The sequence below is a fragment of the Myodes glareolus genome, chromosome 12, assembly GCF_982192425.1.
Source record: "Myodes glareolus chromosome 12, mMyoGla1.1, whole genome shotgun sequence".
Taxonomy (NCBI): Eukaryota; Metazoa; Chordata; class Mammalia; order Rodentia; family Cricetidae; genus Myodes; species Myodes glareolus.
This window is the reverse complement of record NC_142037.1, coordinates 22,682,830-22,702,984: the sequence shown is the minus strand read 5'-3', so window position 1 is coordinate 22,702,984 and position 20,155 is coordinate 22,682,830. Positions and strand designations below refer to the sequence as shown.

The window sequence follows — 20,155 nt, the reverse complement described above, 5'->3', positions numbered from 1 at the left end:
CTCGAAACTAGCATGTTGATGTCAGCAGGCAGGCCTCACACTGCACCGCAAGCCTTTGACCCGTCAGCTCTAGCGTTCACTGCCGTTCTAACAAGTGACTCAGGCAAGTCTGCTTCCTTTCCCCGGGTTCCCGAGAGGGTGGAGACAGTGTGTAGCACCCATCGTAGTGTCTGGCCCCTAAGAAGTACTTGGCAATCTCTCTCCCTTTCCCTCCTTTCCTCCTCCTTTCCCTTCCTCCCTGGTTCTCTTAGTTAGAAAAATAAGTCTACGATAAATTACTGAATCATTTTTTCCCCTTAGATCTAAACTGCAGTGGTAGAAAGCAGAGAACTGGGAGATGACAGGTAACTTCTGTACAGCCACAGACGTAGCTCCTCACCTGTCCTTATGCTACCACAGCTCCCGATTAACAAGTGTTGAAAGCCCCTTCCCACCGCCCCTGAAGCTGTTTCTTAGTCTAACTGGTTTCTTTGGCAGTGTTGGAATACACACTTTGGGCCCAGAGAGCCGTTTGACTGGGGGGTGGGGGTATTGGGCATTTTTCTCTTGGAGATAGCCTTTTCAGAGTGCTAAGATCTCATGAGTTGCCCTCACATATTTCAGAAAAGAAATACTAATTTGCTGCTTATTAATTATTAAGTATCCTTAATTGAGCATTAAAGTATTCACTGAATTGTCTGCTCCTTTTTCAGTATTGGCTCAAATCAACCTTTTCCTATCAAACCACTTAGTGAATCAAAAAACCGTTTGTTGGACAGTGAATCTCAGTGGCTAGAGAATGGAGCTGAAGAAGGAGTCACCAGATCAGGTAATCTCACCTGGTTCAGATGAAAATCACCAGATAAACAAAACTGAGTAAAACCAAAATGGAGTGATATTTGCAGTAATAGAGTGTAGAAGGTCGTCTGCTAAGATGTCATCCACATGAGATGTCCGTGCTGTTGATGGGTCCTTGAGTTCAGGGCACAGCGTAGTGACTGAGTTGCACTCTGCTCCTGGTCAGGTGGACTGTTCCCAGCCACACGTTTCTTCACCCAGATATGGAAAGTTGACTAATCTGAAAATATTTTAAGATACAGTGTAGAACAGCTGCTGAGGATTTCTGATCAGAACTAGGTTTCCAGTGCCGTCTGACCAATTTACGATTATCTCTAGCCCCAGTTCTTTCTCAGATGCTTCCTGAGTCCAGTGTCAGTGACCTGGTGATTATAGGGGGTCCAGGAAGTCCCTGTGAACTGGTCTGGACCTCTTTTCCCTTACCAGTCACGCTAGCACATCCTTGTGTGCTAGTACTTGGAAGCTGAAGTACTAGGGGCCAGCCTAGACCATAGAGTGAGATTTGTATCAAAAATGTCATAAATAAATGAAGGGCTTTAGGGTCTTTAAGATTATTCAGCTCCTAGGTAAGGTAATGGAGAGGTGTGTTTCATGCACTTCTTAATTACTGCTACTTAACATCTAAACCCAGTGGCCATGTTCACGAGGTGAATATAAGAAAACCTAACAAATTCTCTTAACGCGCTGCACTCCTGCCTGCCTTCTGCACAGAGGCAGACTGTTGTCGTTAAGCCTTTAATATTCACATAACTTACTTTAATGTAATTAACATCTCCATTCAGCAGAAACTTAATACTTCTTTTGTCTTATAATTAATTATATGTTTACAGGCACAAATAACCATGTTACAGTGGCAATAGAAAATTGAGTACTACTTGTTCATAACTAACCATTTGATGAGTGCAAGGTAAGATGCTATACAGGTAATTTCCTTCAGCAAAATGTAGTTTATTTGCATATTTCATCTCAAAACAGTTTGTAGTTTTTTTCAACTACATCACCCAAATCCAGCTGTTGTGTCCTACGACTAGAATATGCATTCTGCCAGAATCTCGTTTCCTTATCTAACACAGTGTTACTAACCGTTTGCTGGTAGATTAATGAAACTAATTGAATACAGTGCCTTACTAGTTAGTTTAATGAACAAAGGGTGCTCACTTTTGAAGTTTGATCAAGTGAAGATTGACTAAAGGTAGACAAAGGGCTTCCACATTCGTTAATGTTAGTTCTGTAAGACACAACAACAAAGCATTGTCTCAGACCTATGGCCTAGTCCACTTTCTTTCCTGACGACTTTTATTTTTCCAGAGGATCTTCTCTGGGGTCTGGTCCAGTGGAGCGCCTGCATCCTCCCCTCCAGGCTTATCATGAGGTCAGGTCTTTGCAGAGGACTTGGAGCCTATGCAGTTAGGCAGGGCTCAAGAACTAGAACAACATGTGATCCAGGCTCCTGATGCAGGGGTTTCAAGCCTCTATTGAGCCAAATAGACCACACTGTGAAGAGCTAGCTGCAAGGTCTGCATTTATGGCACTTAGCCATTCCAGCCATATGGTGTTTCTCGTGTAGTCAGAGAAACCCCAGCTAGAGTTTCTAGCAGTGTGTGGATGCAGATGCAAGAGACTGACTCCTGGATGGTGTCCACGCGGCAGGCAGGGTGCTCTGAGTGCACTGAAAGCTCAGTGGTACCTCCCCCACTGTTTACAAAAGTCTGGGTTACTGTAGAATTCAAGAATTTGGTTCCTAACTTGTTAGTCCAAAGGGCTTTACTAAATATCTAAGGAAATAGGAAAATTGGCTTCCAACTAATAATTGTTTCTGTTTTTATAGGTATATAAAAACACATTTTGGACTATTTTCAGTTTTATTTGCAAGAAAATGATCGATGGAGTGAAATAGTCGAAGTGTAACAGAAGATATATTTTTAAAGGAAGCATTTGTACAGTTTGCTGGATCCACGGAAGCACTCCAGAGCAGAAAGATGCCTTAATCTTTAGTGTCCATTTGTGCAGCATTGCCTCGCAGCTCAAAAGTGACTTAATTTTCCTTTGGAAATAACACCTGTCTTGAGATGCTATCCTCACATGTTAACATGGCATTTGTATTTTTTAACACCTGAGTTTAAACAATAGAGTTATTTCTTAGTATCTACATAATATCTACCCTAAAGAACTAAAAAGTTGTCTTCAGTGGTGAAGTAAGTCTAGGGCAAATGGTTGGTGGCTAAAAATGATATCCAAATCACTGATTCTTGTGCTGTATAAGGGAAAGAAAATACTGCTTTTTTTATTAGATGTTTACTAATTTATAATTGCTGTTTTATACTTTTCAATATTTTAATAAAGACTTTCTATTATTGGCTATGAAATAACACTCAGAAGGATTCAGATAAATAAACATAATCATATAGAACATTGAAGACATTGATATAATTCAGCAAAGGTTTAGTTAGGAGCACTATAACACAAGCCAAGTGGCACACCTGTAATCCCAGCACTCAGGAGGCTGAGGCTAGATTGCTGTGAATTTGAGTCTTACCTAGTTTACATAGGGACCGTATCCAAAGAGCGGAGTAAAAGAAGCATTAATACAACTATGTGGTATCGTGTGTGCCCAAGGCTCAAAGGAAACATAGCAGTAAAATCTTTTGGATGCTCTCTGTTTATTAATTATTGTAAGTTGAATTTTCAGGGGAATTTATATTGGCATGGAAGCACAGAGGTGCACGTAGGTTACAGAGGTTAACAGTATGAATAAGTGGAAGTAGCTAAAGAAAAGAGTGGTAAAAGGAACATTTTAAACAGTGAAATTCTCAGCCCTAGAAGTATGTAAGCTACAAAATGTTAATGAACAGACATTCAGTTTAGATGATGTCTAAGAATTCCTGTGGTCTTTTCCAGTCATCTTACAGTGGCTTAAACAGTGACTGAAAGTGCTCTTCAGAGGACGCTGAAATAAACAAAACAGTTCCCAGTCTTGGGCTGAAGAAATGTTTCAGTGGATAAAGGCACTTACTCCTAAGCCTGAGACCAGCCACATGCTGGAAGAGAGAACAGCCCCCACATGCCCTCTGACATTCACGTGGACTGTGCTGCACACAGACACTATTTTTTAAATTCTCAGTCTCTCAACTCATATGTGAAGTCTTAAGTGTGACTCCCTGACAGTCACCTGCCAACTTTAACAGGAACAGTTGTATTAGGAGACTATTGCAGTGTCCTATAGAAAGACAGTGTAGAAATGTTGTTCTCGGTTCATACTGTTTATCAGAGAAACAAACCTGAAAATGATGGCTCACAGTAGACCAGCAGAGGGAAGTCTCACGCAGATGTGCAGGTATCAGTGCCACACAGTGTCTGCACAGAGAGGGGCTGTGGAGGAGAGGGCATCCTGACTCCCAGGATTCCCCAGTGTTGAAGTTCATTTACCCACCAGTTACCTCTGGACTCCTCTGTGTACCAGACATACTACAGGTAGCGCTATGCTTTCCCAGTCCTGCACAAGTCAAGACACCTGCTGTTCCAGCTTTGCAATTTGGGGAATTGATTGGATTCTGATTGATTGCACTAATTCTGTATCTTAAGAAACTTCCCCTTAAAGTTAACTTTAAACCATGGTTTAAAATATGTAGCAAGAATTTGTTTCAACTCTTTATTGTTAACAATTTTGATTCTCAAAAAACAGAATAAATAAGAGATGAAAGCTACCGCTTACCACTGGCAGTTTCAACACTTGGGAGCCTGAGGCAGGAAGGTCAGGCTCACACTCAGCTTTCTGGTGAGTTCAGAAGTAGCCTGCACTTCACGAGACCAGGAGAGAGATCACCACCCAAAGCTACAACCTCAGTGTGGTAGTTGGCATGCTGCTTTCAGAAGTATCCTGGTCCTTCTGTTCGCTTTTCAGATCAGGGGATTTGCATGCACTGGCACAATTTGCCCCTTTAATGTACTATTGTGTAGAGGTATCATCTTCTTGAGTTCCTACCATTTGTTTATTAAGCATAGTAAACTATTTTTAGTTTTTGGTTTTGATAGCCTCTATAGCCAGCATTTTGCCATGATCTAAATATTTACCTGGTTTTTGTTGTTGTATTTTGTTTTGTTTTTAAAGTGCTGGGGAATCAAACCCCGGGGCCTTGTGCATACTAGGGAAGTCTTCTGCCGCTGGTTCAGGCTGAATCTGTTCATACCTACCAGTGGCCGTTCATAAGAGGCAGCAAGTGACAGGGAGTCAGGGAAGGCTGACTCTTCAGGATTTCAACTGGCATAGACTCTGCTGTCCGCTGGGGAGACCAGGTCAAAATTAAGCTTTGCCAAAATTTCAAACACTTGAACATTTGTGAAGAAAATGAAGTTGAATTTCAGGTCTTGCCCTTGCCATTAAAAACATTAGACAGGAGGCTTGGTTTATCCAGGTACAGAGGTACCTGACGTTCAGTACCTGCGGCACCTGACCATTGTCACCGTGCCAACCAAAGCAGCCGCAGTATACCAGCTATTGAAATGAACATGTTTACAAAGTTGTTTTCTCTTCACATAAGAATGATTTTTTAAAAACTTTTTACATAGTGGTTATGATTCAATGTGTTATGAGCATAACAGGTTAGCTTAAATGTATGGTATTTACTTGAATTTTAATCTTTACGGAAAGCAAATTTGGACTGTTTACAGGAATGCTTGAGATGAGTCGTGAGATCTCCCATTCTCTCTGAATCAAATCTCTATTAAAGGCTTAGTGTTAGAGCCTGTGTATTTGGGAAAGGCAGTAACTCAAAAATATGCCTAGCTTACATCTCGTTCTACAAACTAGTACTTCTAGCCATGGATAAGTATTTTTAACTAATCTGATATTAAGACATATTTTTGCATTTCAGTCAAACTAATAAGAACATATGTAAAAGTATAGATAAGATGTAAATCTGAAATTCATATTTCATATGATCTAAGCTGTATTTTTAAATTTAAAATACAATAGATATTCAGAAAGGTCCATATTTTTCTAATGACTTCACTGTTATTTTCTTGGGTTACGTAAAGCAAGGAATGAAATTTGTATTAAGGGACTCAGAAAGCTGTTAGTTTATTACATTTGTACAGGATTACAGACAAGCCTATGCCCATGTTAGAGAAAAGATGGGTACTATTTAAGGTGATACTTAATATAGTCTACCTTAGTTGTCTTTATCTATCAAGTAGTTTAGCCTTGTATTTATTTCTCATTTGTGTGAACCCCAACCATGACTCTTTGCTGTGTATTTTGGATGGCCTAACCTACATTATATGTGTGCATTTTTCAACTTTTTTTTCAGCAATCATAATTACTTTATTAATAAACAGAAAAGATACTGTATGCCTTGTTTTGTAATGTTTTTGTTCATTATAAAGTGATATTTGCCAAATGAGGAAATCATTTCATTTTGATCAGTGAGAAAATCTGTTTAAAGTATTGTTTATTTAATTCAGTGGTTCATCTACCTTTCTAATGCTGTAACCCTCTAACACAGTTCCTCTTGTTGTGGTGACCCCCAACCATAAAATGATTTTTCAAAACTATAATTTTGCTGCTGTTACAGATCGCAATTTAAATATCTGAGATTCAGGATATCTGATGTTTGAACCCCTAAAGGGGTCCTGACCCACGCACAGTTGAGGACCACTGGTTTAGAGAGCTTAGTAATTTCTGACAACAGCTGGCTTCTAAGAGAAGCACGTTACATTGTACTTTAGTTTTCTTCAGAACCTAAAAGGTTTAATTAGGCTTTTAACTGGACACAGTTTGTTTCACAGAGCACTTTAGGATCTTGTATACCTGTGAGATGTATAAAATAGTTGAGTTGTAGTTGTTAAATTGCTGAGTAATAAATGTTATCTTGACCATTAAATCTCAAGAGTGTGTGTAAGAGCCAATAGAGGTTCACAGAGATGACCACCTTTTCCTCTGGTTCAGTAAGTACACTGTCTTAGACCAGTCTTGGTGGTGTGCATCTATAATCCCAACACAGGAGGCAGAGACAGGAGTATATGTGTGAGTTGAAGCTAGTCTGGTCTACATATCAAGTTCCAGGCAATCCAGGGATACATAGTTGAAGCTCTCTCTCTAAACAACAGAACAGCACCATTAGGTGGTGTTCCAAAATACACAAGGATAGCAACTAATAGCTCTTTGAAGCCACTGGATTTTATGGGTATTCAACAGTCCATGATGTTAACTCTTTGGCCTTATGTCCATGGCTTCCACCTAATAGGGTGTTTTGTGTTTGTTTGTTTGTTTGTTTTTGTTTTTAAAGTGTATTTTTGTGTGTATGTGGGAAAGAAAGGGACTAGTGGTGCCCAGGATTTTGTGGAGCTAGAGTTAAAGGCAGTTGTGAGCAACTCAACATTCCTCTGGAGAGTGGGAAGCACTTCTAAGCACTGAACCGACTATACAGCTTCCTAAAAGCTTCTGAGTGTTATTTCTGCTCAGGGATCCACTCCAGGCTGCATTTAAACTCCATCACCTTTTCACCTGAGCTGCCTGACCTCCATCACAGTCTGACACCTTGGTACCACAGTTTCTATTTTTGCCGTGCTGGGTATGTGAATCCAATCAACTCTAAATTCTTTTTTATATATAATTTATTAGATTTTTAAAAATACCAATCCAAGTTCCCACTCCCTCCCCTCCTCCCCTTCCCTCCACACACCCTCCTACCCCACCCCTATCCAATCCTCAGAGAGGGTAAGTCATTGCTTTGTGGAAGATCCAAGACCCTCCCTACTATATATAGGCTGAGCAAGGTATCCATTCAAAGAGAATAGGTTCCCAAAAAGCCAATACATGTAGTAGGGATAAATCCTGGTGCCACTGCCAGTGGCCACTCAGTCTGCCCCAGCCATGCAACTGTCAACCACATTTAGAGGGACTCGTTTGGTCCTCTCCTTATTCCTTCCCAGTGTGGCTGGAGTTGGTAGGCTCCAATTAGACTGTTTCAGTGGGTGAACCCTTTATGATCTTGACCTCTTTGCTTATATTCTCATTCCTCCCATTCTTCAACTGGACTTTGAGTCCAGTGCTCCAATGCGGGTCTCTGCCTGTTTCCATCAGTTGCTGGATGAAGGTTCTATGGTGGTATTTAAGATATTCATCAGTCCGACTACCGGGCAAGTCAAGATCGGGTCCCCTCTCCTCTGTTGCTTAGAGTCTTAGCTGGTCATCTTTGTGGATTCCTGGGAATTTCTCTAGACCAGGTTTCTGCTAACCCCATAATGGCTCCCTCAATAAGATAACGCTTTCTTTTCTCTCATCTCTGTCCTTCCTCCATCTCGACAATCCCATTTCCTCAAGTTCTCCTCACCCCTCCCCTTCTCCCATCCTCTTCCCTTTCCACCCTCCCTTTTCTTCCCTCATCCCCATGCTCCCAATTTTGTCAAGTGGTCTTGTCTGTTTCCAGTTTCTAGGTGGATCTATATATGTTTTTATGTGGGTTTACCATATTACTTAGCTTCTCTAGAATCATGAACTTTTAAGCTCAATATCCTTTGTTTATAGCTAGTATCCACGTACGAGTGAGTACATACCATATTCATCTTTTTGGGTCTGGGTTGTCTCACTCAGGATAGTGTATTCTAATTCCATCCATTTGCATGCAAATTCAAGATGTCATTGTTTTTTTACCGCTGAGTAGTACTCTAATGTTTAAATGTGCCACATTTTCTTTATCCATTCTTCAGTTGAGGAGATTGCATCTAGGTTGTTTCCAGGTTCTGACTATTACAAATAATGCTGCTGTGAACGTAGTTGAACATCTTTGTAGTATGATTGAGCATCTTTTGAGTATATGCCCAAGAGTGGTATTGCTGGGTCCTGAGGTAGGTTGATTCCCAATTTTCTGAGAAACTGCCATACTGATTTCCAAAGTAGTTGTACAAATTTATGTTCCCACCAGAAATGGATGAGTGTTCCCCTTACTCCACATCCTCTCCAGCATAGGTTGATGTTTTTGATCTTAACCATTCTGACAGGTGTAAGATAGTATCTCAGAGTTGTTTTGATTTGCGTTTCCCTGATGGCTAAGGATGTTGAACATTTTCTTAAGTATCTTTTGGCCATTTGAGATTCTTCTGTTGAGAATTCTGTTTAATTCTGTACCCCATTTTTAATTGGGTTATTTAGAATTTTAATGTCTAATTTCTTGAGTAATTTATATATTATGGAGATCAGTCCTTTGTTTGATGTGGGGTGGGGAATATATTTTCCCCTTCAGTGGGCTGCCTTTTTGTCTTATTGACTGTGTCTTTTGCTTTACAGAAGCTTCTCAGTTTCAGGAGGTCCCATTTATTTATTACTGCTCTCAGTATCTGTGCTACTGGTGTTATATGTAGGAAGTGGTCTCCTGTACCCATGTATTTAAGACTATTTCCCACTTTCTCTTCTGTCAGGTTCAGTGTGGTCAGATTTATATTGAGGTCTTTAATCCATTTGTACTTGAGTTTTGTGCATGGGAATAGATGTGGATCTATTTTCTTCTACATACTGACATTGTTATGCCAGCACCATTTGTTGAAGATACTTTCTTTTTTCCATTGTATAATTTTAGCTTCTTTATCAAAAATCAGATGTTCATAATTAATAGGTCTTCGATTCAATTCCATTGATCAACCCTCTGTTTTTATCCAGTACCAAGCTGTTTTCATTACTGCAGCTCTGTAATAGATCTTGATGCCAGGGATGCCTCTGGAAGTTCCTTTATTGTACAGGATTGTTTTAGCTATCCTATGGTTTTTTTTTCCATATGAATTTGATTATTGTTCTTTCAAGGTCTGTGAAGAATTGTGTTGGGATTTTGATGGGGATTGCATTGAATCTATACATCGCTTTTGGTAGGATTGCCATTTTTACTATGTTGATCCTACCTATCCAAGAGCATGGGAGATCTTTCCATTTTCTGGTATCTTCTTCAGTTTCTTTCTTCAGTTACCTAAAGTTCTTGTCAAATAGGTCTTTCACTTCTTTAGTTAGTGTTACCCCAAGATATTTTCTGCTATTTGTGGCTATCATGAAAGGTGATGCTGCTCTGATTTTCCTCTCAGCTTCTTTATCATTTGTGTATAGGAGGGATACTGATTTTTTTTAATTGATCTTGTATCCTCCCAAATCACTGAAGGTATGTATCAGCTGTAGGAGTTCTCGGGTAGAGTTTTTGGGGTCACTTGTATATACTATCATATCATCTGCAAATAATGAAAATTTGACTTTTTCATTTCCAGTTTGAATCCCCTCGATCCCCTTTTGCTGTCTTATTGCTATTGCCAAAACTTCAAGAAATCTGTTGAAGAGATACAGAGCTTTCAGGTGTGCTGTTAAGTCACTAATGTGAGCCTTCTCTTCTCTTTATGTGGACATTTAGTACTATGAACTTTCCTCTTGGCACTGCTTTCATAGTGTCCCATAGGTTTGGATACGTGTGCCTTCATTTTTTGAATTCAAGAAAGTCTTTAATTTCTTTATTTCTTCCTTGACCCAGGGTTGGTTCAGTAGTTCACTGTTCAATTTCCATGGGTTTGTAGGCTTTCTAAGATTAGTATTGTTGTTAAATTCTAACATTAATCCATGGTGATCTGATAAGACATGGGATTACTCCAATATTTTTTTTGTATCTGTAGATGTTTGCTTTGTTTCTGAGTATGTGATCAATTTTTGAGAAGGTTCCATGAGGTGCTGTGAAGAAAGTATGTTCTTTTCTGTTTTGTTGGAAAGTTCTATAGATGTCTGTTAAGTCCATTTGATCATAACATCTGTTAGTTGACTTATTTCTCTGTTAAGTTTCTGTTTGACTGACCTGTCCGTTGGCAAGAGTGGAGTGTTGAAGTCTCCTACTATCATTGTGTGGGATTTGATGTGCAATTTAAGTTTTAATAATGTTTCTTGTACATATGTGGGTGCTCTTGTAGTAGGGGCATACATGTTTTGGATTGAGGCTACATCTTGATGGATTGTTCCTGTTATGAGTGTAAAGTGCCTTCTCCATTTCTTCTGATTGATTTTAGCTTAAAATCAGTTTTGTTAGATATTAGGATAGCTACTCCCACTTGTTTCTTAGGTCCATTTGATTGAAAAGCCTTTTCCCAACCCTTTACTCTGAGGTAGTGTTTGTCTTTGAGGTTGAGGTGTGTTTCTTATATACAACAGAAAGCTGGATTCTGTTTTTTTTTAAACATTTATTTTTTTATTTATTTATTATGTATACAATATTCTGTCTGTGTGTGTGACTGCAGGCCAGAAGAGAGCACCAGACCCCATTACAGATGGTTGTGAGCCACCATGTGGTTGCTGGGAATTGAACTCAGGACCTTTGGAAGAGCAGGCAATGCTCTTAACCTCTGAGCCATCTCTCCAGCCCCTGGATTCTGTTTTTGTATCCATTCTCTTAGTCTGTGTCTTTTTATAAATTAATTGAGTCCATTGATAATAAGAGATTAATGACCAGTGGTTGTTAATTCCAGTTATTTTTTGGTAGTAGTGTTTTGTGTTTCCCTTTGGGTTATGCTAGTGGGGGAGGTTATCAGTTGCCTGTATTTTTGTGGGTGCAGTTAGCTTCCTTGGGTTGGGGTTTTCCTTCTAGTACTTTCTGTAGGGCTGGGTTTGTGGATATGTAATGTTTAAATCTGTTTTGTTTTTGTTTGTTTGGTTTTTTTTTGTCATGGAATATCTTGTTTTCTCCATTGATGGTGATTGAAAGCCTTGCTGGGTATAGTAGTCTGTGCTTGCATCCGTGGTCTCTTAGTGTCTGCAGCACAACTGTCCAGGACCTTCTGACATTCATAGTTTCCATTGAAAAGTTGGATGTAATTCTGATAGTTTCACCTTTACATATTACTTGACTTTTTTTTTACTTTGCAGCTCTTAATATTCTTTCTTTATTCTGTATATTTTGTATTTTGATTATTATATCGTGAGGGGATTTTTTTTTGATCCAGTCTGGTGTTCTATAAGCTTCTTGTACCTTCATAGGGATATTCTTCTTTAGGTTGGACAAGTTTTCTTCTATGATTTTGTTGAATATGTTTCCTGTGCCTTTGAGCTGGAGTTCTTCTTCTTCTACCCCTATTATTCTTAGGTTTGGTCTTTTCATGGTGTCCCAGCTTTCCTGGATGTTTTGTGTTAAGAATTTGTTGGATTTAATGTTTTCTTTGACCAGTGAGTCTATTTCCTTTAGTATCTTCAACACCTGAGATTCTTTCTTCTATTTCTTGTATTCTGTTAATTATACTTGTCTCTGTAGTTTCTGTTCATTTACCCAGATTTTCTATATCAAGAATTCCCTCCGTTTGTGTTTTCTTTATTAGCTCTATTTCAGTCTTCAGGTCTTGAAGTGTTCGCTTCACCTGTTTGATTGTTTTTTCTTGGTTTTCTTGAGTTTCTTTGAGGGATTTATTAATTTCTTCCAATTTTTTGATTGTCTTTGCCTTCATTTCTTTAATGGAGTTTTTCATTTCCTGTTTAAAGATTTCCATCATTTTCATAAAGTTATGTTTACAGTTGTTTTCTTCTGCTTCTTCTGGGTTAGGGTGATCAAGTTTGTGTGATCACTGGGTTCTGGTGTTACCATGTTGCTTTTTAGGTTGTTGGAGGAATTTTTGCATTGGCGCCTATCCATCTCTTCTTTCCAGTGAGGCCAGCAGTGTCTTTGTATCTTGGTGCAATCCTTGTTGTGGCTGTCTGAATGTTTGGGAAATTTCTTGGTCTGCTCTGTACTGTCAATGTCTGTCTCACAAAGCCTCTGAGGTCTCTAGAAGTCTGCTCTCTTGGTCCCCTCAGTATTGTAGCAAGCTCTCAGCTCTTAGGTGGGGTATGGCTAGTAGCTTGGAGGGCTACTAAAAATCAGGAACTGTCATGAATTTCCTGTTCAATAATTTTATTTCTCTGTGGTGCTGCCTGAATTTCTCTACCTTTAGATTAACCAGAGGCTAGAGAAAGAGCTCCATGGCTAAGAGCACATACTGCTTTTCCAGGGGACCAGAATTCAGTTCCCAGCACCTATAATGGTGACTGATTCCAGCTCTGGGAGATCCAACAGCTTGCCTTGGCAGATACCTATACTCACGTGCGTATCTACATACAGGCATACACATACACAATTAAAAATACCTCCTAAAAGGATCAGACTGTTGTGTTTCCATGGCCTTAGTCTCAGGAGACCCATAGGTTTGGTAGTGGTCATTGAAGATTCAGGTGCTCACAGTCTGACTCATTTCCCTTCAGAAGTTGTACTTGGTGTAAGAATAATTATGTATATTTGTCTGGCAATGGATTTACCATGGTCACAGAAATGATTTCCCAGGGCAAGGCTTATCGATTGTGCCGAGAATGTGCTGGCCTGCAGTTTCCCCAAATGTAGGAAACCCAGCTGAATCATTTGTGGTATGGGTATTCATATTCTACCTTGTATTCGTGCTCTACCCTACAAGGAAAAGAAGTATCCATTACAGTACGATTTGAAGCAAGAGAAGACTGAGGTGCCCGTGTCTGACTCCACTTCTGTTTGCATGCGCAGTGGAGCGTCTAAAGACATGTATAGCCAACCCTCAAGAGGGCTGCTTCCAGAGAGGGGAGCTTGGAGTAGATAGCTGCTGCTTCCATGTATGTCCTATACTTTCCTACCACATGCCTACATTGGTTTTTAAACCAAAAAATTTCCCATAGATAGTCTGCATCCATGATGAGAAAAACTTTGCATGTTAGACCATTGTGTTATCCATTTGAGGGTGTTCTGCCTCTTTCATACACATACTTCACGCACATAGATTCTATAGGGCTTGCACTTACTTTAAGTCTCCTGGGCCAGTGTGATAGCTCTGCGGGTAAAGGCAGTTGCCTCCAACCTGAAATCCTGGGTTTAGTTCCAGGAAGCCAGTGTGCTTAATAAAGCCAGTGCGTGTGCATGTGCACACACGAGTGTAATAAAATTGAAAACTATTCCAAGAAATCAGCTAAGTTGTCATGCTAGTAATCCAAGTACAACATTGACTACATGAAGGCTTGAGAAGTAGCACTGATTGAATGGATGCCCTTAGGAATGTATACAGGAATGAGCAGAGAAAGCGAGTTGTTTCGAGGGCTTTTTACAAGGCAGTCAATGAGGGAGACCTGTGTCTTACATGGCACTTACAGAGACACCATGAAACCATGTAAAGGTTTCCTATAACTAGATATAAAAGTTGGGGCATCCCCGGGTGTGGGCGTAGTTGAAAAAGCTTTTAATTCTAGCATTCTGGAGCTAGATACAGAAGGATACCTGAGTTTGAGGCCAGCCTAGTCTACATAGTTGCAGTACAGGACTACCTACAGAGACCCTGTCAAAAAAAAAAAAATTGAAGTATATACATGGGAAAGACCTTGAAGATGAAGTGAAAGTAAAAGTTTTCAGGAATCTCCATACATGATGTCCCAACGGCAGTATTTCTAAGTTCCTTTGCCATCTGTTGAGCTGCACAGGGGTGAGTGGTAGGAATGGCTCAAGCAGCTGTCTTCTAGTCAGTGGATATAGAGGTGGGCACCTTTAAGGACTGGGGTTCTCTGGCACAGGGAGGGCTAAGATGGTTAGATGGTAGTAGCCAGTGAGAGACTGCAGTGGGCTCTGGAAGATGTCTGGCACAAAGTAAGAAATGGCTCATTGCCACACTCACACCTGTAATCCCAGCACTTGGAGGTTGATGCAGGATTGCTCAAATTCATTCTGAAGTGTAATTAAGGGCTGTCTCAAACACACTCACAAAATGTTAGCTTAAGTCTGACTTCATTTGGCCACTGGTAGTAATGGCCATGTATTTGGAAGACTGATGAGCTCAGTGAACCTGGATGTAGAGTGACCTAGCTACTAGCAGCTTTGCCTCTGCCTTTTGTGTTTTTCCTACTCTGGGTCTAGAACCCAGTAAGGAAGCAAACACGACCTCTGAGCTATACCTGCAACTAATCCCTTTTTCTTTTTTGGCTTTTTGAGACAGGATTTCTCTTGTAGTCCCGGCTGTCCTGGAACTCACTGAAGACCAGGCTGGCCTCAAACTCAGAGATCCACCTGCCCCTGCCTTCTAAGTGCTGCAGTCAGCTTCAATCTTTTCAAATGAATGTGGTGCCGGTGTCATACTGTCCTTTCAAAGTGTGGGGATGTTGATGTGTGCTGAAAGTAGTTTGAAAAAATCACTTTCCATATAATCCCAGCACTGGTGAAGATAATTTGTAGGTCAGTCTGGGTTACATGATGAACCTGTAACAAGTCCCAGATCTTAGCACAACATAAACCACTGTAGTGTAATGTTTTATTATTTTGACTTTTTTTAAAACTTTATTTCATGCGCATTGGTATAACAATGTCAGATTCTCTTGAATCTGGAGTTACAGACAGCTGCAAGCTGCCGTGTGGGTGCTGGGAATTGAACCTGGGTCCTCTGGAGGAGCAGTCAGTGCTCTTAACCACTGAGCCATCTCACCAGCCCCTATTTTGGCTTCTTGAGGGACCTGCTACCCAGCTCCTAAGTAAATACACTTATTCTTAGTTATAATCACCCAGCCTTAGCTTGTTTTGTTTCTAGCCAGCTTTTCTTAAATTACCCCATCTACCTTTTGTCTCTGGGCTTTCACTCCTACTCCCATGGCTGCTGGGTGACTGGTCCTTTATGTCCTCTCCTTGTTCTCTTGCTCCTCTCAGCTTTCCTCCTCCTGTTTATACTCTCTGCCTGCTAGCTCCGCCTATTCTTGCTCCTGCCTCACTATTGGCTGTGAATTTTTTTTAAAGGACCATCAGGTGTTTTAGACAGGCACAGCAACACAGCTTCAGAGTTAAACAAATGCAGCGTAAACAAAAGTCACGCACCTGAACGTATTTCCCAACACAGCATAATGGACATGCACAGAGACAGCAACACCTGCCAAAAATGAAAACAAAACCTAATCCATCGAAGTCCAGAGTTCTGGGAAAGTCTCTAAATGTCTCCTACCCTTTTTTTCTTCTTCTGTAGTCTACTTATGGCTAACTGTTCTTGTTATGGGAAATATGTCAACCCAGGTGTTTTGAGGACACAAGTGACAAACGCCCAGTGTAGTGAAAGGCTAGCTAATATGACTTGAATCTGTGTGAGCTGTCTTCACAAATCCCGTGGACCACACCCGCTGCCCATTTTTGTTGTTTTGAGAGGGTCTCACTATGTAGCCCTGGCTGGGTTGAAGCTATGTAGACCAGGCTGGCCTGGAACTGTCATCTGCTATGCCTCCTGAATGCTCATCAAAGGCATCCACCACCACGACCAACAAAATCCCCTACTCTTCAGGCAGGTTATGGGGCTCAGTTGGTAGAGCCCCTGCATAACATGCGACACCCCAGATTTCATCACCAGCACTATCAAGTTTAATAATCTAGAGAGATGGAGAGTTTGTAAATGTGATGTTTACATCACTTCTTGGACTCATTCATGCCAGAATTTTATCTCACAGGATAGGTAGGAGGGTAGAACATAGTGAGGAAGTGTAGCATGATTAATAAAAACTCACAGATATTGGGGTTCAACCTGAAGACCAGAAAAGCAAAGCAGTCAGCCACTGACTCTTACCTCGACCTCAGTCTGAAAATGTTGATCGTGCCTCCAGAAAACTTAAGCTCAGAATGAGACTGGGACTGAGAGCTGTCTCTTTCTGTTTTATATTCCTCTATAGGGCTGGGATTAAGGTTGTGCACCACTACTGCCCCGTTTCTATGGCAAACTAGTGTGGCTACTGGGATTAAAAGTGTATATCATTGCTGCCTGGTCTGTAAGGCTGGCCAGTGTGGCTGTTTTACTTTTCTGATTCTCAGGCAAGCTTTATTTATTAAAATACAAATGAAATGCCACTATACGGAAGTGGAACGATTCCTTGTAAAATTTGTGTATTAGAACAGTTGCTTCATGTATTACCCTGCCCTGTGAGTGTAGTGATTACCTCTCGGCCCTTTGTTTAAATGTCTAGTTTTGCTACATGTTTAGAAGTGCTCACCACATGTTAAGAGTAGATGTATGGATTACATATTAAGTATACTAGTTTTGTGTCCATTAGGTTCAGAAGAAAAGGTAGTTGACTCATGTCCAAGAAAACACTGTGCTGTTGAGGAAAGGGAAATAGGAAGCAAAATGAGGGGAACCATTCATAGTTTTCACTGCTTGTTTCGTGAATCACAAACTTTCCTGCAAATTTATAAAAAACTATAATGACCAAATTACAGAGAGAGGGTGGATTATAAGCAAAGAAGCCTAAAACAGTCGCAAGTGTAGACTTGACTCTCAGCATTTCTAAACGACTAATATAATTCCCTCTATATGAACAGTGACTAAGCCTCTGTGGGTAGCTGGAAAGACGTAAACCAGAGTGTCAAAAGCAGCAATCTCTGGACTGTAGACTTGGATTACTCTTTCAATTTTGGTAGTGTCAGTACACACAGGGTCTATTGCCACCTTAAGACTGTTGCACACACTACACAGTCAAGAAAAAAAGGCAATATAAATTATTCTACTTATAGACCCTTCTTCAAAGAACAAAAATAGAGATGAACAGTTGTGGGGGAGTTGTTACAAGGAGCATGAAAGACCCTCATGATGGAACCATGGTTACAGACAACTGCAGAGACCTGTACACACACAAACATGCATGCATATAAATAATGAAGTCTACATAAGTTCTACAGATCATACTAATATCAATTTCTAGGTTTTGGTTTCTGTTTGTTCTGGTTGTTTAAGACAGGGTTTCTCTTTGTAGACCAGGTTGAATTCAGAGATCCGCCTGCCTCTGCCTCCCGAGTGCCAGTATCAAAGTCCCATGCTGCCACCACCACTACTGGACAAGTTCTAGGTTTTGATATGGTTAGAGAAAAGTGTTACCACTGAGAGAAATTGGGTGGTAGTTACAATAGACTTGTACTTACTTTCTTTTTTGGTAACTTTCTATGAAATCTCCAATTCAAGAAAAAAAAAAAAAGATTAAAAAGGAGGACTGAGGATAGTAGTCCATACCTCTGCTCCAGCACTCAGCCTGGTGTTCATATCAAGTTCCAGGCCCACCGGGACTACAGTGAAAAAAGAATCCTAAGTTGCTGTGCATTTGTAGACCCAGCAAGCTACCCAGGAGACTGAGTCAGGATCAATTTAGTCCAGAAGTTCAATAACCTGAGCAGCATGGTAAGACCTAGTTCAAAAAGTTGTGTGGGTTCTTGTTTTGACAAAACAAAAATCTTGTACTCAGTTTGTCTCCATTTAGTATGGACAGGAGTTCCAGGCCAGCATGGGCAACATAAGAGAAGTGCTTAAGAAAAACCAGAAGCTTTCCTGTTAACAGTTTTAATAAACATGTTTTGTTGTTAGTTTTTGTTTTTTAAGATAGAGTTTCTCTGTGTAGCTTTGGCTGCCCTGGAACTCACTCTGTAGACCAGTCTGGCCTCAAACTCAGAGATCCGCCTGCCTCTGCCTCCCGAGTGCTGGGATTAAAGGCGTGCACCACCACCGCCTGATTTAAACGTTTTCACTTCAACGTCCACTCACAGTGCTCAAATCCTAGAAGAAAATATTCCTTTTACGAAATGGTCTCATGTATCGCACGCTGGCCTCAACTTTGCTCCACAGTGGGCTATGACCATGTCCTTCTGATCTGCCTCCACCTCCAGAACGCTGGGGTTCCAGGTATGCTCCACCATACCCAGTTTACTCTGGGCTGGGGAGTAAACACTTATTCTAGACCAGTGGTTCACAACCTTCCTAATGCTGTGACCCTTTAATACAGTTCCTCATGGTGTGGTGACCCCCACCATAAAATTGTTTTCACTGCACGTTTATAGATGTAATTTTGCTATTGTTATGAATCATAAATATCTGTTTTTTGATAGTCTTAGGTGGCTCCTGTGAAATGGTTGGTCAACATCTCCCATCCCCCAACAAGGGAGTTGTGACCCACACACTGGTGCTGTTCTACACAGAAACTAAGAAAACTTGTCCAACAAAGTCCTAGACAAATAGACTCGTCAGGTTAGTTTTATAACAGCATTAAAAAAAAAAAAAAGGCTCAAGGTGCGAAGGGGCGCCGTTAATCCCAGCGTTAACAGGTCAGCGGATCTCGTGAGTTCAATACACACGGAGACCTACCTCCAAAATAAACGAAAAAAAAATCCCACATTTCACACTAGGGCAGGGAGCCAATGCCTTTCATTCCAGCACCTGGAGACAGGCAAGGCTACCGCAAATTTGGGTCAGGAAACAAACAAACCACACTGACATCGATCAGAAATTACGCACAGGTAGCAAGGTTGGAGCCCCAAATACTCTTTCCTTGGCTTTCTGGGGCTGGGTCTGAGCACACCAGCAGAGATTTCTCTCCCTCTTCCTCCTGAGTGTGAGGGTCACAGGCATGAGCCAGTGCTTGGGGAGAGTCCCAAATATCCTACAGGAAACAACTATTAATCATGCTTGCTTTAATAATATTCTGGTCGAAGGTTACATAAATTACATTTTCCTTCAGCTCCGGGGCCAGAAAAATACACAAAAGTCTCGTCTCCATGAGCGAAAAAGGTGATGACTCCAGGTCAGAACCATTTCTTAGTGACGTTGAGATGGCCTAGCTGGTCGGCGACGTATCTATGTTGGGGGAATCTGGAAGTGGCGGCCGCCTTGATGGCCTCGAACGCCTGCGCCCGGCGCTGCGCGGCGTGGCCATACTCCTGCTCCGCCGTCATGTAGGGCATGCTCAGCCAGTAGTGGTTCTCGGCCTCCACCTCCAGGCGACGCAGCATGTTCGCCTTCATCTGGAAAGACACGTTCCGTGGCCGCCGGTGCTTCCCGATCCACTGCCGGCCCGGAATGCGGCCGCGGAGGAGGGCGGCGGTGAGGAACATGGCGCCTCCTGAGGAAAAGACACGGAAGCCGGGGGTCGCTGAGACCCGGAGCCGGGAAGCGAGCAGTGAGCGGGCCGCGCTGCCTCCCACGTCCCGCGCCTACGGGGACGATGCCAGAGTACGCGCTGTCCCTCGCAAGAGGTGGGGGACCGGGGACCGGACGATGCCAAGGCACGCTCTGCCCCTCACCGGAAGTGGAACTCCGATGCCGACCACACTGCCGGGGACGATGGGCCTCCCAAAGAACCCGCCTGGCCCTCGAACTCACTTAGACGCTCTTACCTCAGTTTCTCGGACAGTGACCGAAGCGAGGACGCACGCGCGAGTTTCCTCCGGGGCCGGCTGAGGTCCCGGTGCGAGATCTCCGCTCTCGCGAGAGTCTTCTGCGCCTGCGCGGAGTGGGCGCCTCGTTCCGGGCGGTAGGATTCAAATAAGCG

General features: G+C 41.7%; 2 protein-coding genes across 9 annotated transcripts in view; one reads left to right on the top strand and one right to left on the bottom strand.

Moving 5' to 3' along the window:
* Zdhhc20 (zDHHC palmitoyltransferase 20) overlaps positions 1 to 6,184 on the top strand; it is a 60,121-nt gene extending 53,937 nt beyond the window's left edge. For 3 of the 5 annotated variants that reach the window (XM_087912126.1, XM_087912128.1, XM_087912129.1), the window contains 3 exons: positions 693 to 808; positions 1,668 to 1,744; positions 2,666 to 6,184. In XM_087912126.1, coding sequence (XP_087768252.1) covers positions 693 to 808; positions 1,668 to 1,705 — 154 coding nt within the window. In that variant the 3' untranslated portion in view covers positions 1,706 to 1,744; positions 2,666 to 6,184. Of the gene's footprint in view, positions 1 to 300; positions 345 to 692; positions 809 to 1,667; positions 1,745 to 2,665 lie in introns of all 5 variants that reach the window. The other 2 variants (XR_015739447.1, XM_087912127.1) reach the window with 2 other exon arrangements.
* A 13,097-nt stretch (positions 6,185 to 19,281) lies between these two features.
* On the bottom strand, positions 19,282 to 20,122 carry Mrpl57 (mitochondrial ribosomal protein L57). Of its 4 annotated transcripts, none has more exons than XM_048442046.3 (2): positions 20,001 to 20,122; positions 19,282 to 19,726 (listed from the first exon to the last, which is right to left on the bottom strand). In XM_048442046.3, the coding sequence occupies exon 2, from the start codon at positions 19,716 to 19,718 to the stop codon at positions 19,410 to 19,412; it is 309 nt and encodes a 102-aa protein (XP_048298003.3). In that variant the 5' UTR covers positions 19,719 to 19,726; positions 20,001 to 20,122; the 3' UTR covers positions 19,282 to 19,409. The 4 variants fall into 4 exon arrangements, with proteins under 4 accessions (XP_048298003.3, XP_085554712.2, XP_048298005.3 ...); XM_085698586.2 differs by having other exon boundaries at positions 19,987 to 20,092; XM_048442048.3 differs by having other exon boundaries at positions 19,282 to 19,756; positions 20,001 to 20,086.
* Between the last annotated feature and the right edge of the window lie 33 nt (positions 20,123 to 20,155).